Below are 27186 nucleotides of genomic sequence, written 5' to 3' on the forward strand. Positions count from 1 at the left end.
AGGCATGGACAATCTCTTGAAATGCTCAAGATGGATTGCATGTCTTTCATGTTTCAATAGTGCCATGTATTGGACTGCACATTAGATGGGATATCCTGAACTCACAACATGTTTTTAATACTATAAAATGAAATTTAGACTGTAGGCTCTTTTAAGGGCAATGTTGCTCACTTCTGCAAAGTAATTCTTTTCATTATTACCTTTTTATAGATTCTTTGTGAATTTCGCATTAAGAACCGCAATCCCACTCATCTCCTATTTCTTTTTTTTTTAGCTAGGTAATAACTTGTATTTAATAATTTGTGTAGGCCATATTTCATTTGGCCTAGCACAAAGACATGTTTGGGCTTTTTAAAAATATTTTTTTATTACATATTTTCCTCAATTACATTTCCAATGCTATCCCAAAAGTCCGCCATACCCTCCCCCCTACTTCCCTACCCACCCATTCCCATTTTTTTGGCCCTGGCATTCCCCTGTACTGGGGCATATACAGTTTGCGTGTCCAATGGGTCTCTCTTTCCAGTGATGGCCGACTAGGCCATCTTTTGATACATATGCAGCTAGAGTTAAGAGCTCTGGGATACTGGTTAGTTCATAATGTTGTTCCACCTATAGGGTTGCAGATCCCTTTAGCTCCTTGGGTACTTTCTCTAGCTCCTCCATTGGGAGCCCTGTGATCCATCCAATAGCTGACTGTGAGCATCCACTTCTGTGTTTGCTAGGCCCCGGCATAGTCTCACAAGAGACAGCTACATCTGGGTTCTTTCAACAAAATCTTGCTAGTGTATGCAATGGTGTCAGCGTTTGGAAGCTGATTATGGGGTGGATCCCTGGATATGGCAGTCTCTAGATGGTCCATCCTTTCATCTCAGCTCCAAACTTTGTCTCTGTAACTCCTTCCATGGGTGTTTTGTTCCCAATTCTAAAGAGGGGCATAGTGTCCACACTTCAGTCTTCATTCTTCTTGAGTTTCATGTGTTTAGCAAATTGTATCTTATATCTTGGGTATCCTAGGTTTTGGGCTAATATCCACTTATCAGTGAGTACATATTGTGTGAGTTCCTTTGTGAATGTGTTACCTCACTCAGGATGATGCCCTCCAGGTCTATCCATTTGGCTAGGAATTTCATAAATTCATTCTTTTCAATAGCTGAGTAGTACTCCATTGTGTAAATGTACCACATTTTCTGTATCCATTCCTCTGTTGAGGGGCATCTGGGTTCTTTCCAGCTTCTGGCTATTATAAATAAGGCTGCTATGAACATAGTGGAGCATGTGTCCTTCTTACCGGTTGGGACATCTTCTGGATATATGCCCAGGAGAGGTATTGCTGGATCCTCCGGTAGTACTATGTCCAATTTTCTGAGGAACCGCCAGACTGATTTCCAGAGTGGTTGTACAAGCCTGCAATCCCACCAACAATGGAGGAGTGTTCCTCTTTCTCCACATCCACGCCAGCATCTGCTGTCACCTGAATTTTTGTTCTTAGCCACATCTCTCCATTTCTTAGTACATACCCTCTGCCCTTGCAACCTTCCACCTCAAAAGAAAAAATACCTCACTGTAGAAGTTGTAGTGTGTTATGGGTCTCCTCGCTCTTGGTGGATTGCTGGCCAATTTGGTCCACTAGGGCATTGGGAGCAGAGTCAGGGGATTTGGAAGCCCTGTGAGTATGTATGGTGAATGACCACACCAGGATTGCTTATCAGCAGGCAGATCAACTTTACTTAGGGTGATTGAAGGCATAGAAAGTTTTGGGAACTGAAGGCAGGGGCATCCAGGATGAGCAAAGCCTGGGGGCTTAGGATACCTGGAATGCCTCATTAGCATGGGGAAGCATATGAGAAATCTCAGGTGATAACTGAACAGGTTTTGTCAGGAGAAAGGAAATTGGTCCTATAAACTAATTGAGGCAATGTGACATTCCTCAGGTAGAGGCAAGTATGAGTATATGGGATTAAAATTCCCTGGGCAAAGGAGAAGCTCTGCCCAAAAAAGGTAGTCTCCAATATTTCACGGAGCCCAGAGGCCATTCAGTTGTGGTGAAAACTTCAATCTTAATTAGCAGAGTTTTTCCACACAGTGGGTCACAGTAGGTCCCACAGTATACCCTTTTGTCCACATTTCCTGTGCAGACATACATTTGCATGTCTCCAGTGTCTAATTTGTCTTTAATATGTACTCCTTGAATATGTGTGATATAAAAGCCCTCTCTTGATGATCTTTAGTGTCTTCCTAGCAATTTACCTATGTATACAGATAAAACCTCATATAATAATTGACATAAGTGTGTATATCATTAGAATTCTAGGATTTAAGTTAACATCAATCATTGTCTGACCTTAAGAGCTTACTGGTTTCCATCACATGTTATGTTTTACTTCTTTCTGACTGTTTCTACCAGACTTGTCCATTTATAACCGCTTATCTTCTAACACTCTTTGACACAAGGACTGTGTACAATGAGGTTATGTGGATGGCCTTAGGGAATTGCTTCTGTAGTAGGCTTAATTAAAGTTAACTCAAAAGACTAAATAGTCGGATTAAATTCAAGAAGGACATAAAAATGCATCAAGGAAGAAGACACCCCAATTTGACTGAAATGGTTATTGCTTTTGGTTTTCTTCATATCCTGGCGAATAGTGACAACCAAATCACACTGAGAGCAAAGGGAAATACCCAACTCTTTAATTATACATGGCACATAATTTTCACCTTCAAAACACTGTGTTCCTTTTTTGGGAAAGCAGCCCCCTTTAATAAAGCAGTACTCTTTGTCCATGTACGCTGGAAGATAATTCATGATGAAAACAGAGTGGAAACAATGATAATGAGATCACATTTACGATCGCCTGGTTTTGATTTTGCTCTGGTCTCATTTCTCTTATTTGATGAGGAGAGTTAATAAAAAATAAAGGGGGGGGTGTGTCCCCTTACTCTATCTGCGCATGCCATACCTCTTACTTCTTGGCCAAATTATAACCACTCCATCATTAGGCATGATTGCAGCATTGTCATCCAGAACCAAACTCATAGCCGAGGATCCTCCCCTCTCAGCCCCACCCTCTCAAGTTAGCTCCACGCCTCACAACTGGAGAAGAAGATGCAGAAGTGAGAATTTGTTTCCTTCTTTGTTATTCATTTTGATAGTGAATTTTAGTTTCACAGAAATTGTCGAAGAAGGCCAGTTGGAATTGTATTAGGGATTATCTGGATTCTTTCAAGAAGTTAGCACAGGGTGGTAATCAAGCCAATCACAACTTTAGATGCCAAATAAGCCAGTGAGCTTCTTTCCTTGTTACACACACACACACACACACACACACACACACACACACAGAGAGAGAGAGAGAGAGAGAGAAACATGATGAGAATTTTAGTTTCTTTAAAAACCCAGTTACGTTATATGAATATGCTTTTGTTTTAATCCCAGATGTGGGATAAGAGGCTGCTAGACCCTAGAGGAGAACCTACTACTCCCAAGTCCCTACAGTTTCTAACTTAAATTCTTAATTCCTATACCCATAGCCATAGGTAGTGCAGGCCTCATCCCTCAAAAAAGATGTGTGTTTTTTTTTTTTCAGAATGCAGAGACTATTGCAGAAATCCATGTCTAGTCAAAATACAGAGAATAAGTGACAATATTGTCCAGCTCTCAAATGGGACAACTGTAGCACAACCCCTACACCTAAAATTTAGATGATCGTGACAAGGTTGTTGTATACATGAAATTGCAACAAGATGGCCATCTACACAAGACCGGCGATAACTCCACCAGTTAACATGCCGACATGGATCCAACAAAATCTCACAAAGCTTCACTCCTACATAAAGACTTATACAATCAGTGGATACTAAGAATCATTTTTCTTCATGTATGAGCATTCTATTCTGCTGGTCACTTATAGACATTTGTACGTGTGGGCAACACAAGTTGAATTTGATAGGTTGTGTGCATGGATGCACATTTCCTAGATATGTGTGTAAAGCATCAGAAGAGGTTATGATGTCAGGAAGGAGGGATGGGTGGGAATAATCTAACCTCAATGTGCTCATATATGAAATTCTGAAATTATTTAAAAAGTAGCTATTTCTCCCATAAGGACAGAATCAGTGTATAAGTTGGTTGAGAGCACTGTATTTGACAAAAACCAAATAGTTGGAATCTCAGGTCCTGAATGTCTAAGTTTATTTTATCTCCTTATTTGAAGACATGATGATGCATTATTTACATTCAGCACAGAAATAACCAGTTATGATGCTTATGTAGTACGACAGATATAGCTTACATCTCATTTAAAATTCATATGGAATTTAGAAAGCCTAATTTTTCTTATTTAGATGTTTTCCTTTTAATTAAGCGTATTTACATCTTCTAGTACACTTATTAATACATATTCCTATTAATTACTAATCATCTAATATCTTACTAACACTTCTAATACTTCTTCTGAACTAGGTCTATAGGACCAGAGACTCCAGAATCAAACAATTCACTATCTCAGCTATGAATGGAAAGTAGGGCAGGCTAGGCAGTTAGGAGCATTGGGTCCTGTTTGGAGAGGGGCAATCAGTAAGTAGCATTTCTTGGGAGCTATGATGTGTGAGACGGAAAGGAAGCAAACTGCATCCTTTCTTCTGTCTGTAGACTCAGTCATCTATGCACAAACCAAAGCACCAAACCCACATTCAAATTCAGGGGAAAGCAGTGGCTTCTTGCTTGATTCTTTGTGGTTAATAAAAAAAAAAAAAACCCAAACATTTTTACAGTAATACATATAAATTATGCAAAGTAATGTATTGTTATATTTCTATACATGTATATAATATGTTTGAATCAGATTCTCTTCTTATCTTCATTAGCCTCTCTTATCCCCTCCCTTCTCTTCCTCTTCCATCTTATAGTACCATCACCTTACTCCCCCCCCTCGCCCCGCTAAATTTACATAACCAAGAAAACATGATACTTATCTTTGTGAAGCTGGCTTATTTGGCATAGCATATGTTTTTCTGAAAAATAGCATATTTTTATGGATGAGTAAAATACACAGATCACATTTTCTATTTCCATCCATCTGTCATTGAGTACCTAGACTGATTTTCTGACTTGGCTGTTCTAAATAGTGCCTGCCACAATATGTTTGGCTATGTAGGTATTTATATTGTAAGTTGGCACTGATTCATTTGGGTATGTATCCCGGAATGGTTTAGCCAGATCATATGGTATTTATATGTTTAGCCTTTGAGTAAACCACCATACTGTTTCCATAGTGTCTGGACTAACTTAAATTCCACCAAATAGTACATAAATGTTTTTTATTTTCCTGCAACTATGCCCAAACTTATTTTTTTCTTGATAGGCATTATGACTTGGGTAAAACAGACTTGAAGTACGGTTTTAATTTGAATTTTCCTCGTGGTTCAGGTTAAGATTGTCAAACAGGCCTTTTTCCCCCTTATATTATTGAACATCTGTGCTTCTTACTTTGAAAAGTGTTAAGTTCTTTTGCCCATTTATTGACTAATTTATTTTCTCTTTTTGTATTTAACTTTTTTAAAATGTCATTTCCTCCAGGCACTCTGGTTTACTTTGAGTTCTTTATTTTGGATGCTAATGTCTGTAACATGAATAGCTTTCAATTATTTTTGATGATCTATAATAATGAAATTGAACTATTCAAAAGAAATTGACCTTTGGAATTTCAATCACAATACCCATCACAAAGTTATAATGAATGAATTATTTCGATGTTGCAATAATATAAATGACGTATCAAGATTATATCCTATTGATTTTTTTTTTTTACTATTTTAACTTTGTGGAATTAGAACTTATTTAACAGAATGTAATTACTTAATAAAAAATAACCTAGTGTATTTGTTTACTCTTCTATTGCTGTGATAAACCATCATAGTCAAGGAAACTTTATAGAAAGAAGAGTTTCACTGGGCTTACAGCCCCAGTGGAGAATGAGTCCATTGTGGTGGGAAACCTACAAACAAGAGGCAGGCATGGAGGCAGAAGCAGGAAGCTGAAAGCCCATATCCTCAACTACAAGCCATAATCAGAGAGAGCAAACTGGACATAAATACACAAACCTTGTCCTTAGTGGCATACATTGTCCAGCAAGGTCACACCTCCCAACCTTCTTAAACAGCGCCACGAACTGATCAAGTGTTCAAGTACCCAAGCCAATGAGGAACATTTTCATTTAAGCCCTGACTTTCCACTCCCTGACCACCATGGGTTCATGGCCGTACCACGATTCAAATGCATTTAGTCCAAAGTTTCTTTGGAGACTCAAGGCAATGTCTTAAGTATAATCCCCCTTTAAATTAAAAGCATATTACATAGTTCAAATGTGTGGTGATACAGAATGGAAGAATGGGGACATAGTCAGGAAATACTGAATCAAATCAAGATCAAAACCTAGCAAATCTTGGAGCTTCATGTCTGGGGTCAAACGAGTTGGACAGTTCTGCCCCTCTGGCTTTACTGTCTACAGCATGCATCTCTTTAGGGATAGTTGCACTCGCTGTTTGCAGTCATTCTTGGCAGACAGGCCATGGCTCTGTAAGTCTTCAACATTTTGGGGTCTTACTGCAACTCAGGCTTTACCTCCACAGCCTTACACAATGGGTTCTCAAAGCACATGGCTCTCTATGACTTTCATGAAGAGACTCCCCTCCATATGTGCCCTGCCTTTAGTGGTTGTCTGAAACCACAGAGGAAGAATCCATGACTTTGGATTTCCATGGAGGGAAAATCCTTTATGCCTCTAAAACCAAAGCCATGTGGACAACACTGCCGTGTTAGGCTGCCAGCATGGGTTAGACCATGTCCTCTTGAATCATGTTAGCAGTAGTGCTTTTATTCAGTTGCTTTCAAAAATGCCTCAGGTTTTCTTACACTGGTTGGAAGCTTAGTTGTGTGAGGTCTTTCTCTGAAGGCACCCCTCCCCCTTTATTCCAGTGCAGAACAAGAAACCTCTCATGCCTTGGCTGTAACATGAAGTGTATTTCTTTCTGCCCCATATGTTTTTGCTTCATTGTAGATCTGAATAAACATTATCAGTAATAGTCATGGCAGGGATTCAGTGTTACACTGTCTTGAAATTTCCTACGATGAAAGGTTAGCCTATTACTTTTTAATTTAGCCTCAGTTAAATTCTTAGGCCATGGGCAAAAGACAGCCAAACTCTTTGCCAAAATAGCACATGAGTGGTCTACAGACCAGTTGTTGTTAAAATAAGTCTTTGCATCTGTTTAAACCTCTTGCAAGAGGTCCCTTTGATTTGGTTTGCCCTCAGCACTATCTTCTAGGCTCATGCTAAAATAATGCTTTAATTGCTAAATTCAACATGCAATTACTTTTCTAGGCCTTACTCCCAAAGTCTTCCACATTCCTCCATCTTCCTCCCCCCGCCCCACTCATGGCTAATATGGTTCTTCATAGCAACAGTTAACTCTCTGGTACCAACTACTATATTAAAAAACTTTCTGGGCTGGTGAGATGGCTCAGTGGGTAAGAGCACCCGACTGCTCTTCCAAAGGTCCGGAGTTCAAATCCCAGCAACCACATGGTGGCTCACAACCATCCACAACCATCCGTAACGAGATCTGACTCCCACTTCTGGAGTGTCTGAAAACAGCTACAGTGTACTTACATACAATAAATAAATAAATAAATAAATAAATAAATAAATAAATCTTTAAAAAAAAAAAAACTTTCTATTGCTGCAATAAAACATGATAACCAAGGTGTATTATAGATATTTAGATGGGAAATAGTCCATCACGGTGCACAACAGCAAGCAGCAGGAGTTGAGGCAGGCCTTGAGTCAAAGAGAGGAACTGAATGTAAAGCGAGACTGTGAGTCCCCAGCCTTTAATGCTTTAATGTAAGATGCTTCCTCCAACAAGGCTGTGTCCCTCAAAACTCCCAAAATCGCACCGCAACTGCGGACTAAGTTTTTCACTATCCAAGCCCATGAGGGACAGTCTCATTCAAACCACTACAGTGTGGCAATCCAAGTGATCTCTTTTTTCTTGTACTCATACTGCTTGCATTTCAGGAAGCATCTCAGTTACCTGGACTCCCTGAATATGTGAAAATAGTCGAAGTTGGACCAAGGGATGGATTGCAGAATGAAAAGGTAGGTTTATATAGCCTTTATATAGTGTATTCCATAACACTTGAATGGCACAGACGTTTTATACTTTCAGCAGTTTTTGTGGTGATGACTGTTTGACATTTTAAATCATAATGTATTTGCTTCCAATTGGGAAGTAATATTTTATGTTTCAGTAGTTTTTATATAATTATTTTATATAATGTTTTATGATTTTTTTTTAGGTTATAGTTCCCACAGACATAAAAATTGAACTCATCAATCAACTTTCCCAAACTGGCTTGTCTGTAATAGAAGTAACCAGCTTTGTGTCTTCCAGATGGGTACCACAGGTATTCAAATCTATAATTATAAAATTTAACATGTTTAAGTTTTGTGAACACTGTGAGATTATATATATATATATATATACATATATACACATATATATAACTAGATATAAATGATATAATAATTTCCATATATTATAAACTATTAGTTCATATTCTGGTACGATTTGGAAAACCTTTGAACTGAAGGTTTCTAACTGAACCTAACTAACTAACGAACTGAAGTTCTCTAAGAATTAATATAATTTTAAGCTATTTTAAAAAAATAACCTGCAATAATATGCTAATATGTAAACATAGGATCCAAAATAACAAATACAGGTTAAAGCTCTTGAATAGCAAATTTGGGGCCTGCTTTGAGTTTACCATTTATGGCTGACATTTTGACTACCTTGAGAATCTTCGAGTGTGATAGAATTTCACATTAGCTGATGAGCAACATAGAGGTAATTCTTCATTTGTTTCATCTATCATTCATATTTGCTGACATGTAATGTGTAAGACACACAAAAGAGGAGGTGAGTCATTTTCAATCATCTCATTAAAAATGAAAAGGTGCTATAGCGTTGTTCACAATTTCATACACTGAATTTAACTCATCAATCCTGAGTCTTGATTAGCATCTTTGAGGTAATTAGTCTTTGAGGTTGGTAATTAGTGATCAGTTTAGCCTCTTCCTGCCTAACCCAGTGTCAGCACCCTGACCCCAAGTGTCTCCCCTGTCTTTCATTTCAGTAGTTACTTCTGATCCCAGTACCATGTTCCTATTGTCCTCTGCTCGCTTTAGTCAGCTGATTTCATATTAATTACTTGTTTTCTTCTGTTTTCATGCCTGAAAGTTCATCTCTCTCTTTACTGTGTCTCTCATGCCAATAGTTGCTCCATTGAGGAAGAAAAGGCTTGCTTTTCTGATGAACTTCAACTGGACTGGACACTGACATCTCTATGTCATCAGCTTCAAATCCAGGCTTATTACGATCACACACTGCCTTATGCCGAGAGCTCATCTGTTCCCCTCAGAATCCTGTGCTTGATTCTCCCAGGCATTACCTTTTATACCTAATTAGTTGCTGTCTTGGTTAGTTATGGCTGCATAACCAAGTTAGTTAGTCATGGAAGATCAAGCAGGTTCAGATGTCAGAGGTCTATCTACCCGTTCTAGAGTCTGGAATATCTGAAATCAGGATGCTGACAGATCTGTGGTCTGTGAAGCCTTGATTTCTAGTTTCACATCGCTGTCTTTACACTGTATCCACTATGACAGACAGAAGAAGAAGGAAGAAAACCATTTCCTGTCTCCTCTTACTAGCTCATTAGCTCATTGCTGGGATCTTTCATGATGATGTAGGTACTATTTAGAGTACACCATTCCAACCTTGGTACTAATACAAGAAAATTTATAGGGAGGTTACTTAAATATACTGTCCGCAGAGGGAGAAAAGCTCATAAAATGTCTCTGTGGCTGGTAAGATGGCTCGTGGGTAAGGGAACTTGGCACCAAGCCTGACAACCGGAGTTCAGTCACCAGAATCCATGTAGTGAAGCAGAGAACTAACTCCTGCACATGATAACACACCCATACTTACACACACATGCACACCCATGCACCCCCCCATACCCAACCACACCCACACAAAGCAAACAAACACACAAATAAATGTGCAAGAGGTTAATCTCCTTTATATTCTATACTTGTTTCAATTCCACAGATGTATTACCGACCCACAATCCACAAACCCACAAGATATTACATGGAGTACGTAAGCATCGTTCTCCATTCCTTATATATCTTACTTATAGAGACTAAAATAGGCTTCCAGGAATATATCTGAGAAACACATTCTAACTCTTTAAAAATTCCCTTCTCACTGGAAGAGCCTGGAAAACACACACTCAAGTCTTTGTATGTGACTCCAGTTTTCCTAGTAACCCTGAGCTCTATTAATACAATTAATTCACTTTGCTGAAACTCCTGCTAACCTGAACCGATTCTTGTTCCTATTTTCCTGGCATTTAGACAGGGTACTATCATACAAGGCACTTTACACACACATTTGCTTAGTTACCTCTCAATGTCTGTATTTTCCGGCAGTTCTAACAGTATGATGTGAAATGGCAAAAACTCTGAGTCCTTTTGGCTGGGATGCATTTGATGTAACAGAAAACACTATGTGGTTAGGAATCACAGACTCTTTACGGAGTTACTCTAATTTCTTGTCAGATAGTGATTTTCCTTCAAGTCACTGTTGGTACTTAAGTCATAAACCTCTCTATATATTTATAAATCTTCTCTGATCATTTACTATTTGTACCGTAAGTTGTGTGAAGATAATGCCTCTTTGGTTCATCATCCTCAGTGCTTGGCTATAGCAGGGAGGTATACAGTAAAATCACTGTGAAATGAATAGTGAATCAGTCAGCTTGAAGGAATGGCAACATATTCTTTGCAATTTTCTTGTATAGGTAAGCAGCCCTGCCTTTTATGTGTATATCTGTTATCATATAATTAAGTATACAGATATCTTCCTTCGAAGAACACATTACTTGATATAAATATGTTTTCCTGATTATTTTGAGAAACAAAAATATTTCACCAGCTGACATTGATTTTTAAGGGACTGCAAGAAATTTTCATCATCTTTAAGAATTGAAGAAGTTATTCTGTTTATAGATCATTTCATGCTGTTTTACACATTCAATTACATTTGGGAAGAGAGGACACACTGGCATAGTTATAAAATTAGGAGAGTGTAGTGGTTATTAAGATTCTGGGGGTTTGCTATACCTTTTTGTTGCCTTTAAATATCTACTAGGGGTTTCTACACTACTTCAGACCATTTAGTTCCCAAATAGAAGACATAGAGACCATTTGAAAGCACCACAGCTTGGCAGATATCAACCCTCTAAGTTATCTTGTCAGTTTCCTCTGCCCAAATCCCCATAAATATGGGCATCTGTTCCATTTGCACTTTTCCTGCTTCATCAGGCCAGCCCTCGTGGCCACATACTTATGATCCATGCTAACTTCCTCCATAGCAACTTCCTTCTTTGTCCTCTCATCTCCCATCATGGTCCTTACCTGATACCCCAAGCCCAGGAGCCACAGCTTTGCCCACTTCTCTTCTGCTCAGCCCAGGCTATAGGCATCTTTGATAGTTTGAATATGCTTGGCTCATAGGGAGTGGTACTGTTATGAGGTGTGGCCTGGTTGGAGGAAATGTGTCATGTGGGGGTGGGCTTTGGAGTTCTCTTCCTATCTTCAAGCTCTACCCACTGTGAAAGAGAGCATCCTCCTAACTGCCCGAGGATGCCAGTTTCTCCTGGTTGTCTTTGTCAAATCAAGATGCAGAACTTTCAACTTCTTCTCCAGCACCATTTCTTCCTGGACGTTGCTATTTTTCCTGCTATGATGATAATGTATCAAACCTCTGAAACCATAAACCAGCTCCAATTAATATTTGTGTTTATAAGTGTTGCCCTGGTAATGATGTCTTTTCATAGCAATGGAAACCCTAAGTGAAGCAGCATTTTTATTAACCAATCAGGAATAACTTGGCAAGGTTTGCACAATAAAAGCTGGTGTGTGTGAGAATTTGCTCTTCCTGAGGCAAGCATATGTTGGGATACAATATTTAGTATTTGAATACATAGAAGTACCATACTAACCCCAACAGGAGAGTGCATAGGTCTTGCTAATATTAATAATAAATAACTAAATTTTCATTTCAAATACTAAATCTTGATATTATCAAAATTCTATAATTTCCCAGTGATTTTAAGAAAGTTGCTAGCTGCATATGTATCAGAAGATGGCCTAGTCGGCCATCACTGGAAAGAGAGGCTCATTGGTCGTGCAAACTTTATCTGCCTCAGTACAGGGGAATGCCAGGGCCAAGAAGTGGGAGTGGGTGGGTAGGGGAGTGGTGGGGGGAGGTTATGAGGGACTTTTGGGATAGCATTGGAAATGTATATGAAGAAAATACCTAATTAAAAAAATAATAATAGAAAAAAATTCTAAAAAAAAGTTGCATACAAAATATTCTTTTCCTAATAAGATGATGCCCATGACTTCACGCTATTACTATTATATAATAATAAAAATTGATTTATAGACTATCCTTCAGACTCACAGATGATGCTCACAGAGACATCTGAAAGAATAAGAATAGAGCAATCTCTAAAAGGCCACACTTACTCTCTTGTAGCTAATGACAAGAAAATATGACAAAAGAAAATGAAAGGAAGACTCCCTATAAGAAGGAACTGGATCATGCCTCCTGACCTTGCTTAAATAAATATACTGGATGGGAATACAAAATGACATAATTTATTCTGCATGTGGTCCCAAGTTGAATCTGGGATTAGCCTACTGAAAATTAATGAGCCCATTTTAAACCTAAAGTAATATTAAATAAGTTGACTGAATTGCTTCGCATAGCTCCTGAGGATATCTGTGATGAGGGGAGATGGTTCTAGAATTGTGCCCTTATCCACAGTGTGCCATGCCTTTGAGTAAGTGATTTAACCTCTCTGAACCTTAGAAAGCCTAGCACACATTCCTGCAGTACAGGATGTGGGTAACCACAAAGGGTCAGTCACATCAATGGTCCCTGTGTGTACATGATCGTGGGGCCTACCTCCTGACTAGTGTTCAATAATGTTTTCCATCATGAGTTTTATTAGTGTGTGCTTGTTTTAAACCTCATATGGTTACATGTATCTAAAGAAAAAAGTGATTTACATAAATCACATAGCCACAAAAGAGCAGTGTTCCCGAATCAAAGACAAATATTACAAACTTCACCTCTCAAAGTCACAGTAGCCTAGCTTTACCTTACAGTACACATGGGGTGTTTTCCCTAAGGCAGCCTTATGGATACACACACACACACACACACACACACACACACACACACACACACATTGTAGTTTGGGCTTCTTTGCATGGATGGTTTAGATTTAACTGCACTTACATTTTAAAAATTTCTCTAAGTTCTTTCATTCTCCTTCTAGAAGAACATCACATAGTACAGACCTTTAAAATAGTATCTGAGGTTAGCATTTCGTAATTTTGCTATAGCAGCTGCGTATGTGTTGCCTGAGTGATTTCTGTTTCTAAAGACAATGTATGAGGTCTGATAGTGTTCTGTGAGTCCTGTGCTTCCCTGGAGCTGATTGTGCATCAGACGCGGGTCATGGGAATAGTCCTCCAGCTAATGTTTAGATTGCTGCTTCTTCACTTATTTCTTTTTTTAGCATTTTAAAGCTTTTTTTTTCCCCTCCCACTGTTTTGTTTGGCAGGAGCTGTCTAACTCACATAGCTTAAAGAAAAGGTCCGCAGTAGCAGGGTGCCATATAAAACAGGATCCTACACCTATAATTTAAATGATCACAGATGATAAAATGCCTGCCATTAAGAAATACATGTTCTTTATAAGTTATCTGGAAAAAGATTTCCTTAGAGTGACATGTAACATAAGAATATTTGAAGTTAGTCCAGGTAGCCCCTCGCTTAGATGGAACACACAATAGCATGAGAAAGAAAACACATTAAAAACAGATTTCCTGCACATTTGGAATGTGTCTGTTAATCGTAAGCTATTGAAATTATTGTGACTATCATAATCTCTAAAGTGAACTAAATTTTTGTGTTAGATATTAACATTTTTGTTTTTATTCACATGAATGCTACTTTGTTTGAAAATAAAAAATAAATTAAGCATATAATACACTATGTGTGTGTGTGAGTATGTGTGTATGCATGTATGTATCAAATGAAATGGGTCAATTTTACATATTATTTGTCCCTGATGAAGCGTTTACCTATTGCAACACATGGATAAGAAGTCTTCCCAAAGGGATAGAAGTGAGTTTTCTTTACAAGAGTAGAAAAAAATGTACATAAAAGATTGTAGCATTCTTTTTTGTACAAGTCACTCTAACACTTAAAAGTAGGATCAAGGTACACACCAACCAGGAGCCCCTGTCACCTGTCCCAGTGCTCATTCTACTGTGGAGGACAAATCATTCTTTATTGAAATGGAAGTACATTTACTAGATTGACAAACCAGGCTTAATTTTTGAAATGTAAGAGAGCACATCTTTTGTATCTGGTCTGCCTTAGCCATTATGTTCTTTATAAGGAGTGTAGATGATAAGATGGTAGGTAGAAAATAATTTTGTGGAGGAAAGAGAGAGAGAGAGAGAGAGAGAGACAGAGAGAGACAGAGAGAGAGAGACAGACAGAGAGAGAGAGAGAGAGAGAGAGAGAGAGAGAGAGAGAGAGAGAGAGAGAGAAAGAAAGAGAAGGAGAAGGAGACGGAGAAGGAGAAGGACAGAAAGGGAGAGGGGGTGGGGCACTTTCAAATTGTTGGCTTAAGAGACATCATTATGTGTCCAGACAACAGAAAGTATCTCAGGATGAGTCCAATCAAAGTATGTCCACTTTGCTTATGGTTTACCTTACATAACCTGTGTCATTTCACAAAAGGGATCCTGGCCAAATTAACTAAGGCCATATTTCTTATTTTCTGGTGTTATGCCAAGAATAACCATATTGAAATAGTCTTAATTTTTTCTCTTCTAAACTGGCATTACTGCTGTAACACATTAATGATCCTCTGTAAAAAGATTGATATGAAGAGATCAAATGGTATATTGTCCTTAGAAGCATGGTCTAAATGATGATATTGGTTTTGCTTATTAATTTACAGGAATGTATTTGTTTTCATACATGTTAGATACATCCATGTTGTCAGTATTTGTCCTCTGGGTAGGAGTGAATGATAATTGATATAAGGTAAATGATACTACATGGTTATTGAAATTAAATGGAAGAAATTTTGCTATGTGAATTCCAGTGAACTTAACACCTATTTCCTGGTGTTACAGGTGCAACAGTAGCCCTTCATGAAAACAATAGATGCCTTTTGTTCTCTCATGCTCACATTTGCTGCATAAGCCACAGCCCCTGTATGTTGTTTTGTTGTTTTAATGGGTTGAATGTGTTTTCTTTCACCGAATGTGTACACGGTGTCATATATTTTATGTGTGCAAATGTTTCTGCATGCATGTACTCATACACATGTAAATTATCACTTATCCCTGACAGCTGAATCAGTTGTGTGCATAAGAAATATTCTATAAGTTTAGTGACTTAAAATAACAACATTTGATTTTGCTTGTGTCTTTGGAGCATAAACAGTTCAGTTAAGACTTTATTGGGCACTCCAGAGACTTATTAGGGACTAGTAGTAAGATGGAGTGGATGATGGTTAGAGCAGAACTCAGGGGCACAAGTAGCTTGGGCAGCAGGGACTGGCTGGGCACTACTATTTCTAACTGTTCTCAAAACTCTCTATGAGTCCTCCACAGTGTGGTCCTTATAGACATCTAAGATGATTTTAGTGATCCAGAAGTGATAAGCTTTTTATAGCCAAGCCTTGTAATCTATATAGCATTGATTTGGCAAGCTGATTAGCTGATATAGTTACAAAGTCCACCAAGTTTTAAAGAAGAAAGAAAGACACCACTTGTTTTGTTTTGTTTTGTTTTGTTTTGTTTTGTTTTGTTTTGTTTTGTTTTAAGTGTGGCTTTCTGAGAAAGGAACTATCTTTGGGGCCATAACTTTTCAAGTGTCACAGTTTTATTTTTAAAAACTGATCTAGAAATAATTTTAAGTATTTGTTTTATTGTAGTAGTAAGTAAAAAAAAATGCAGCTAACAGAGGAACAAAGTCTGCAACCTAAGACCCCTAAACTTAAAGAAACTCTTACTTTAGCCCTGGCATGGTAAGTACTGGCTCTTCATTCTCACTTCCCTATAGCATGTTTCCTTATAAAATTGTTTTGCTTAAGACACAACCCAGGTGGCTACGTGAGGAAAGCAGATGGCTTCAAGAGCTTGCAAAATGACAAGGGCAGTCTCTGCCTCCACAGTCCATCTATTGCTCGTTCAGACCTGTTTTGGTTAAGGCAGATTCTAGGGAAAGACTGTTAAAGGCACATCCTAGGCTTGGCCTTCATCGCCATATCTATTGTGCAGGACTCCAGCACTTCCCTACTGGGTCTGAACACACAGTCCAAGCTAGGAAGGAGAGAATGAAGGCTGGGGATCACTCACTGGAGAATCAGTCCAACATCTTTATAAAGGGTCCAGTGTAGAACTGGACACACCCAACATGACCTAGTTTAACACACTATTACCAGAGAATCTCTTATTTTTGAAGGGAAGAGAATGAGAGTAAAGCCTCTTTTCACAACTAAAGCTGCTGCACCCCCCCCCAAATAAAAAGCAGTAGTTTAGTGTCATTTCATTAGCACAAAATCTGTTTATCACAGGTTGTTACATTAAAATGTTTACCTAAATAGGCAGTTTTTCCTATTGAATGAAAAGATCATATGATGAGTACTATGGTAGCTACTGTGTTATTTAGCATGAATTTCATTTCTATACCGCACCACTGCTATTGCTGTATCAATGGGCATTAGCACATCTCTTTCAAGAGTGATGATATCAATTACTATATTCCTCTGTTAGAAGTGACAAGGGCTGTGCAATCCTGTGTGTGTGTGTGCGCGTATACACGTGCGCACGTGTGCGCATGTGTGCACATGTGTGTGTATTTTGAAACCACTGGTTAGCTTATATTATCATACAGGGCAAACAACTGCTTGCAGCATATTCAAAAACCTCAAAACTCCCTTGTTTTTCTCAGAAAGATAAGAAAATATGGACAAAATTTAGACAGAATTATGGTACCTTTCTGCTCTTGAGCTTGATTACAATTAATCTTCAATAAAATTGAAAAATATTAGTAACACTTTGTTATATTACACAGCATTAAACAGTAATTTCTTGTCTAAAATGGACTTTTACTACTATCTCAAAGGTAAAGCAAGGCAGACTGCATTCTAGCAATGCCATTATTTAGATTTTAAGTGTTTAAGCAGAAGGTATACTTTTCCCCTTTCCTCTAAATTTTATTCCACTGAAAAATTTATGTGCTCTGCTTTTCAATAACATAACTAATTAATTTGATTAGTTACCTTTCCATTAACAAGTTAGATTTGCTTTGCCCTTAAACATATAAAAGCAATCAGGATGAAATGTTATAAATGAAACATTGTCTCTCATCCTATATTCAGTTTTTATTGAATTGGTTATCTTCATCAAAATTTTTGTGTTTAGCCATGAAGAATAGAAATAAACTTTCAAAAACATTTTAGTCACAACTTAAAGACCCTTCTGTATCTAATTGAACCCACTTTCAAACTCAGTTTCATACATGTGTTTAAAGAACCTTAATAATTTCACCCTCTGGTCCACTCTCCAGCACTTGCCTCCCAGAGGAATGCTTACGCTTCTCAGTACATCCCTTCCTATTTCCATGCAACTGAAGTTATCTTAACATCTGGCCTTCTCCAATTATCTCTTATGTGTTGACATCTTAGAGGTCTGTATATACTATGTAAAAGACAAAAACCAAGTAGAGGTATATTTTGTCCCAGAAATAGTTGATTTTTGACTTTAAAAGTTTTCCTTTTGGATTACTGTATTTTGATGATTGGCCTCCGTTGGAAAGTCTACAAATGAGCCATTTAGGGTCAGTGAGCTGTGGGAGATACAAAATGTGGTCAGGAGATCTGGCAAAAAGGAACTTGGGCACTTCTGGTTTACTGTAGTAGATTCATAATAATTGAGATGATTGTAATAAAATTTTTCTTAGAATAACAGAATATTCTATGAGAGCTGTGAATTTAAGGGTTTTAATTGTTAATGCAGAGGATATTTTTTGGAGAAAATGATATTAATCTAATAACTGTCCTAGACAAATTCAAATTTGATTGAAAAAGACTATAGGTTATTTGAAATACAAATATGTTGAAGTAAATTGATGCTAATCATACTCCAGCATTAATACTACTTATCTTAGATTGATTCAACTTATATTTTAGCTGCTTATATACATAGAAAGAAAGGTATGGTTCAGTAGTCTAAATATAAGTGCACACACACACACACACACACACACACACACACACACACACCTTCTCCATGTCCTCCAGGCTCCCTGTACTTTGGGAATACCATTATGTCTGTTGTTTAACTTGTACTTTCTGATGAAGAAGTAGAAAAATCTGAGGCCCACTTTTTCCTCCTTTCTGGTATGATTTGGCAAGGTGTTTTAATTTCTCTCTGTGTTGGAAGCTTTCCACTTATTCATTCTCCCACTCAATGCTTTTATTTTTTCTGTATTAAATACTATATAGAGCTCTTTGTTAGACTCAAAACTGAATAACAGTGTAGGCACAACTGTAATTATAATGTTAAGGTGGGTGGAGGTGGGATACAGTTGCTTGGAAAATGAATAACAACACACAAAGAAATTTAAAAATCAGGTGAGTATAAATGAGTTACAATCTGGCAGAATCACATAATTAGTATACGCTGAATGGGATGCCATTGGGTAAGCTGGCACCCTTGGAAGTACTGCCTTCATTGTTTACTAAAACAAAACTCTCCAGCATCCACATTATACCCAAGCTTCAAGCTTACAACAACAGCAATGCTTTCTATGGTAATGAGACTTTGCTTTTGTCATTGCTCTTTCTTCTTGGTAATATCTGACTGGCACTGAGTTATTAACCTAGTAACCCAGACTTACGCTCTCTGCTGTAGCTCTCTCTAGTGCTGTAGGTTTAAAACATGAAGAATACAAAACTCTATTAACAAAACATGCTGAAAGCAATTTGCTCCACTATTTTTAAAAAATTGCTCATGCTTCCATGTAAGGGAAATTACAACAGTGGCAACATTATTATCATGTACAAAAGCATAATACACAAGAGACAACACAATTACATAGGCACAGAAGGAAAATTATACTGGGAGCTTTGAGACTTTTTGCCCCTACTTTAGAATGATGTTAGGAACATGTTATTTTTAATATTGGAAGATCAGGCAGGTAGTTACAAAAGGCATTGACCCTAATAAAAAATAACAAATATATAATTGCTATGTTTATCTTCCCAAACTGGGATGTTATTGGATAAAGAAGACTTTCATTTCTTCCCTCCAAGACGTTAGTGTTACAGTTTTAAACCCACAAATCCATTCCTGTATGTGATGATTATCTTGCAATATAAAAATGAATATTTGTAGACATCATGAATTATGATTAGCATCTCTCATTTTCACAAGGATAGAGGAGGGGAAGTTGTGGTGGAAGATTTTGAGACACTTGGACATTCCATCCGACAGAGGGCATTATAAAGGTCCATCACATACAGAGGTAGAGTTGAATAAGGGAGACAGGAAATTATACACCAGACCAAATTAGTTTTAAGGCTTCTGGACTTAAGTTTTGTGAATATGGTGTCAGACAGTTTTAGCTTTGGCAGCCAAGCAGGGTATTGGGTAGAAAAAAAAAAAAAAAAGGATGTTCAATTTTCCAGAGATTTCCTGTGTTTATTATTGTAAGGCTGTGATTTATTAAGAGTGTCTTACTTCTTCAAGCAGACCAAGATTTCCTCTGTGCTACTGAGGCTAAGATAGATGAGGTTTGTGCTAGGCGTCTATGAATGGGACATGGTTATAGGACCCAGGCTATAGTGCTATTCAGAGCTGCCTACAGCACTCTCACCCAGGATTGTCAGGAAGCACTCCAGTCTCATTTTTTTCCCATTACTGAGTTTCCAAATGTTACCTTTAAGAGGAATTGCTGCTCATATTGAGTTTTGAGTTATAGGGTCTGAAACCACATCATTTATGTTTTTGAACTAATCGATGGCAGGTGTTGAAGAAATTTCACATTCTCTTATCTGTTGGTCTTTCACACTGTACCCCCGCACAAAGAAAATAGCACTGGCAGACCTGGCCAGAGGAGACTCAACAATACTTTACTAGCATTATTTACTTTTAGTTCAATAAGATTTGAGTATTGTTCTGGACTGATGGTGAGCAAAGTAAAAGTTTCAAGATGCCAGCGGGTAGAAAGGACAGCTATGTGTTCATAGGTATGAGTCTGTTTCCTGGAAAAGAATTAAGATAGTATGTTGAAAGAAGAAGTAGATATATCTAGAGATACTATAGACAAACTAAGTTATAGAAATGTAAACTTTAAAACTATGACAAGCATCTATAAATTATGTATGATAATATTTTTAAAACAGAGGTGAATGTTGGAGACCACTTCATAAAACATTTCTCTTCAGTATTTGACTGTGCATTAATTATTTTTTTTGCATGACAATACTTTTTTAGTGCCACAATATTTTCTTAGTGCCATAAGTTGCTATGCAGGTTTTTGGAGAAGAGTCATCAAATCTTTCTCCAAGTGGTGCATGCTACAATCCTGAACTGCCCAGACAGATAATGGTACTGGTATCTTGCCACAGTGACATGAATGTTTTGGGGATTATCAGTTACTCCTTGGTTGGATAGGAGGCCTACTCTATGGGGACGAATGTATGCCCTGTACTGTATAGGCCCTGCATGCTACAGTATTGTGATAATTGGTACATTGGGGACATGAATGCTTTGGGGATGAATTATATGTTTACAATTTAAAAAAATTAATTTATATTTGGTTCATTATAACTTTACAGTCACTTGTTCTCTGTACTCTGGTTGTGTTTCTATAATGGTCTCCGTCTGATGCAAGGAGACATGTCTTTGATAAGGGATGGCACCGACTCTTATCTGTGGGCTTAAGGATAAATGTTTAGAATGTCGTTAGGAATGCACTGATTTAGTAAAGTGGTTTTTGGAGGTACTCCTCTGAGACCCATGGCCTCACTAGCCTCCTACGTATGGCTTGGTGTCCAGTACCAGGCATGTGCTCACTCTTGTTGAGTTAACCTTGGGTCAAGTCAGAGGGCTGTTCATTACTCCCAAAGTCTGCCTACCACCATTGTACCCTTGGGGATATCATTCCATGTTCATTGTTGCTTTAGTTCATAAGCACCATAGCTGGGTAGGACTATTGTTTGCTTTCCTCCCTTGAAATCTTCCATGGAGCCTCTGGTACCATGAAAGCTAATCATCAGGAAGGATGCTTTCAGGTATGATCCCAATTTGAATCCTGATTTTTTTTGTCCAAAGATTCAGTGTTGTCAGCAATAGGGACTTACCTTCAACCCCTGGGAGGCAGCCAATGGCAACAGCAATATCCTATAATGTTTTGGGAGTTTCTTGGACAACTTTGACCTAAAACTCTGAAGGGAGATTCTCATAGCTTATTGGAGGTTTTTGCTATATTGTCCTTGGTTCTTGGGAAGAGCAATTGTTAGATCACATAGGAAAATATTTATCTAAACCATATATGTATATGTATAAGTGGATTTATATTTTTATATTATACCATATATATAGTATATGTATTTTATATATATAGAGAGAGAGAGACATGTTATAATATCTATATTACATTATATAATAGATTATACTATAAATATGCATGTAATTATATATATATATACATGTATACATATACACATGTATGTATATGTATATATATGTGCCACAATGTCTTTTTTAGGCATCTTTACTATTAATGTATTTCTTAAGGCTATGAAATAGTAGGGATTAAGTTTTTCAGTAAAATACATCTTTTATGTTAGTCTTAGTAACTTTTATTTGTGAGTTCTTGACCAAGTATTGTGTCTTTATAGCAGAGACCGTTCACAACTCACTGGATTCTCAGACTTGCCTGAGAATTGCCTCTCATCTCTATGGGCTGACTTTCATACTTCCCTGAGATTCAGTTGTAATTCTGAATTTATTGCAATTTTCTCTATATTTGAACACCCTGTATCTGTGTTTCTATGTTGCCTTCAAGATAAATGAATAGTTTTGACTAATATAAACCCAATTCAAAGACATCTCAGAGAGTGTGGTCCCCACTTTCTATAACATTCTTAGCATGATGTCAAATGACCACTTTCACTAATGTATGAGGTACCACATATGTCCTCTCTATGGACCATGTCCATTTTCATTGTTATTTTACTCGAATGTTATGAGTTACTTGAGATATAGATGGTAGAGATAAATATATGTTGTCTATACTAAGTCTGTGCATTGGGAATTTGACAAGGGCATAATGGGGACATTGTCTTTACTCCATGCTATCTAGGGTCATAACCATATGATTGAACTCTTTTGGCTGGAGTCATCTGAAGGCTACTTTACTCACAGATATAAGGAGTGACCCTAGTTATTTGTTTCATCCCTCTTTTCATCTTCGTGTATATTCTACACGAGGAGCTGCCTCCTTATGTGACTGTTGCATAGATGATTTTGGGATTTCCTCTTCTATGTCACCTAATTTCTTCATAGTGTCTTTCCCTAAAGGGGAAATACTAGTTCTTTTATTATAACCTAGTTTCAGAAACCAAATAAAAAAAACTTGCAACTATAAAGTACTGTTCAGAACATTTACAGCTTCCCCAGCTTCAAGAGAATGAATATAATCTATATCTTCATCAATAGGGGAGAGAACTTGGAAAAGAATAAGAGACCAGAAATATCATCATGGCTGATCTTTATAAAAACTATAATAAATCACATTCAAGCCCCTAGTAAATAGTCTGTATTCTGTTTAAACTTTTCTGCACTCTCTTACCAACATTTTTTCATTCTGAAACCTTATATGGTTATTTGAATAAGAGTGGCCCCATAGGGTCATATATTTGAATGCTTAGTGGGTGGTTCTATTTGAAAGGATTGGGAGGTGTGGCCTTGTTGGAAGAAGTGTGTCATTAGGGATAGGCTTTGAGGTTTGTGTATATGTGCATAAACAAAAAAGTTATATTTTGTTGATTTGCTTTTATTAATTAAAAACAATATGTAATCATGATAAAAAAATAAGATGAGTAGAGGACTAATAATTTCTTCCTTCTACTGACATTTGAGGGCAATAATTTGGGTTTGGTGTCTGTTGACACAGCTATTTTCATGCTCATCTGGTATACTCGCCATTCCTTATGAATTCCTTATCTTTATACACATTTTATATAATACTATAAATATATTTTAGTTGCATATGCTTCTTGTAGTTGTCTTTTTGTTTTGTTTTCAAGACAGAGTTTCTCTGTATAACCCTGGCTGTCCTGGAACTCACTCTGTAGACCAGGCTGGCCTCGAACTCAGAAATCTGCCTGCCTGTGCCTGCCAAGTGCTGGGATTAAAGGCATGTGCCACCACTGCCCAGCTTCGTTTAGTTCTTAATATGGACAGTCTATTATGCATATTACAGATGTGTATTTCAAAACCTGACAGAACACATAGCCCACAGGGAAAACAGTAAAGTGGGTTGTTTACATCAAGCATCACATAAGCACCCACACTTTTAAATATGTACTCTTCATTATAATATATATTAATTTTATATATGATCTTAGTATTAGATTATTGTATTAAATTAATTTTTGACTTTGTAGATTTGCAATTTTAATCCAACTTTAATATATACTTTTGATAGTGTGGTTTAATTTTGTTCCAGGCACTGTTTATTTAGTTCTTCATATGTAAAAACAGATAGCAATCATCTGATGATACTACATAAAACATTCTAAGTATTACTAACTGGAACATGTATGTTAACCCAAAAACATTGTCGATTGGTCCCAGACTTTTTAAATGATTTTAATGGTGTCATACAATTTATATGTTCTTAAACACTGTAAAATTTTGTGGACTGAAAAGTTAGGCATAAAGTTTTGTGTGACACAAAATAAACTGTGTTTTGCCTTTAAAAATTTTCATACTATCATGAGTGCCTGATGCTTAGATTACCAAATGACTGCAAGAAAATGGTAGGAATCCTGTTTCTCTGTACTCCCCTATGTAGTCAGATCCTACTCTGTGAATTAGTAAGGTCATGCCTTGCTGTAATCCATTTATGACAGTAAGAACTACATTTCTTTATTTACATATGGACACTTCTTATGTCGGACATCAATTTATAGCATATGTTTTATGTGTAACAATAACTTACACAGCAGGCCAATCATGTATTTGATGTCTTGCTCATTTCTGTACTTACATCTGACTATTATCTGTTTAAGATGGCTGACCATGCTGAAGTGATGCGAGGCATTCGTCAGTATCCAGGAGTTCGCTATCCTGTCCTTACACCTAATCTTCAGGGTTTTCAGCATGCTGTAAGTATGCATTTTCTCTGTGATTGCTTTATTGTTTTGAAGATCTTTAAACATTAAAATTCTGTGAGATGTAATCCACCAGTCTTCATATGTAATTACTCTGCTTATAAACTAACATGGACACATAGAGGTCAAGACCCCCGTGGCACCATTAGGACCTGATGGGCTACCCATGTAGCTCTTTCAGTGCAACTATTTAAGTATTAACAAATAAAAGTATCTCTCTATGTGGGATGGAAGTTTAAAAGTATATTTGATGCTTCCCAATTACAGGTTATATCTTAAATATTTACTGATGAGCATTATAATCATCAATATTCCTTAGATAATTGCTTTGTCAACATTTTAGGGCCAGCTTTTTGTTTCCTTGGAATCTTCTCTTAGACAAAAACTAATCTAGTCATTGCCTCTGCGTCTGCTTGTAATGATTTTTATCTTTATCTGTCTCCTGTTTTAATTCTTGTGATTCTATGTGGTTTGGGGATTTATGTGAGTTTTAATGACTATGCACACAAGGATCACATTACTTTCACATAAAAATGTAAAGTATGTATTATCTTTACATATGTTTGTTGCAAAGGCATTACAGTATATATTCCTTATGTCAATATATATTTTAGGTTCTGTATTTGGTACTCTGCTGCATGAAGCTGAAGTTGTCAGAGTCTGTTCAGTACATTATTTGTTCGTGTATGTGCTGTTAGAGACATTTATCTTTCATTTGATTTGATGTAATTTTATGGCATTATAAGATAGAATAATATTGCTGCAATCAAGTCTTACCAAAGAAGTGAAGGTCCTCATCTTGGAAAAAATATTTGGGCTATGTCCTAACAGTAGTTTAACAGTAGAATAAATGTTTGCTTGGGAGTTCCGTGTGTTTGTAAGCAAAGCATGGTTCACTAACTGAGTGACTGTCTGAGACTGAATGGCAAACAAGTTTTTGAGCTGCATTAATAAAAGAAGTCCAGGGGTTTTCAGATTGCAAAAAAGGCAGGCAAAGTCCTAATATTAATGGCAAAGAATAAGTATTTAGTGAAGTAGCAATTTTAGTTTAGAGAATCCATATTCGTATTTGAATAGAAGAAAGTGTATTCTAAATGTTGAAAGAAAGATAAATTATGTTTTCCTTCTTAAGGTATTAACAGGCAATCAAAGAGGAGAACACATAAGACCTAGCCAGACAGCGAGTGAGACATTAACAGGAAGTCTTATGGATGTGTTTTTGAAATCTAGAGGGCTTGACAATTGCAAACGTATTATTACTACAGATGCTGTGGGTGCTATAAATGCAGCAAAAGGAAAAAGGGGACAGGTAGAGTTGATCCAGTTATTATTTTAAAATTAAAGACTAGCCAGTGGACTTGCACCTTAGTCGCATATGCACATGGCTTTAGTTGTCAGGATACAAAGCTATAGCAGCTAATTAGGAACTCCAATTTCTCTTGGAGGCAAAAGCTAGTTGGAATTACAACTTAGATTTGGAGGCAAAAGTCTAAGTGATGAATTGGGAATGCATTCTCTGTCAGATTATAGGAAGAAAAGAGAACCAGAAATAATTTGTTTTTTCACTTTCAATAATATTTACGTTTCAAAATAATGTTTTCTATAAAAATGCAGTCTTTAGTGGGGCACACATGCTTTTCCCCCATAATTAGGGTTAAAGTGTTTTGAGGATAACATGATGAAAGAGAGACAGAATTAACTGGATCGTCATCACTGTGTTTTATGTGTCTCATAATCGTTGTGGATTTTCTTGTTACCATAAAATACTTCTCTATTTCAAAACCCTGTGAGTAGCAAAGTGAGAAGAAACTGGCTTTAAAATTTAAGGCTATGTGTGAACCTAGGCATGTGTTGGAGTCTTCTGTCTTCTCGCCTTCTGCTATCACTTCACAAGACTCTTAAAACTTGTTAGCTTTGGGCTATAAACTGTATCTTTCAGGTTGCTGCTGGAGCCACGGAGATAGCAGTTTTTGGTGCTGCTTCAGAATCTTTTAGCAAGAAGAATATTAACTGCTCCATTGAAGAAAGTATGGGAAGGTTTCAGGAGGTCATCAGCTCTGCAAGACACATGGACATCCCAGTGCGAGGGTACTTACTCATGAAACCCAACTCGATTTCATTTGTATCTATTTCTTTGAGTTTACTTGTAAGCCACCTTGGTAGTTCTCTTAAACATATATATCATGTACATGTTATGATCTATATCATAGCTTTTGGACCATATTTGTTTATATTAATCATTAGTGTAATTACATCTCATTAATAGTTATTACCATGTTTCTAGCCCATGGAATATGGAAGCTGAGTGCTACTAGGGGAGCTAGCATATGAATCCGGCATTAACACTCAGCTATCCAGAAGTAGTTATCTGCTGCCTAAGACTCACATGTGTCCATAAGCTGGAGCTGCTTCTGTAAATGCAGGTGTATCTGAGATACCAATCTTACCCTCGCTCTTTGGCATTTCATAAAGAAGCTGCATTGCTTTGGATCTGTATCATTAGCTTTCTACAGGAGATCCCATTAAGGGAAACAGAGGAGGAAATAATGT

The 27186-nt window shown here is 37.2% G+C and overlaps 1 protein-coding gene across 6 annotated transcripts in view; it reads left to right on the plus strand.

Annotated features, from left to right (window-relative positions):
* Hmgcll1 (3-hydroxymethyl-3-methylglutaryl-Coenzyme A lyase-like 1) overlaps positions 1-27186 on the plus strand; it is a 121653-nt gene that overhangs the window by 33395 nt on the left and 61072 nt on the right. For 4 of the 6 annotated variants that reach the window (XM_006510947.4, XM_006510949.4, XM_011242696.3 and 1 more), the window contains exons 2-5: positions 8079-8159; positions 8360-8467; positions 24535-24630; positions 26576-26724. In XM_006510947.4, the coding sequence (XP_006511010.1) occupies positions 8079-8159; positions 8360-8467; positions 24535-24630; positions 26576-26724 (434 nt within the window). The remainder of the gene's footprint in view (positions 1-8078; positions 8160-8359; positions 8468-24534; positions 24631-26575; positions 26725-27186) is intronic. The other 2 variants (XM_030244181.1, XM_006510948.4) reach the window with 1 other exon arrangement.

Source organism: Mus musculus, chromosome 9 (assembly GCF_000001635.26).
Source record: "Mus musculus strain C57BL/6J chromosome 9, GRCm38.p6 C57BL/6J".
Classification (NCBI taxonomy): Eukaryota; Metazoa; Chordata; class Mammalia; order Rodentia; family Muridae; genus Mus; species Mus musculus.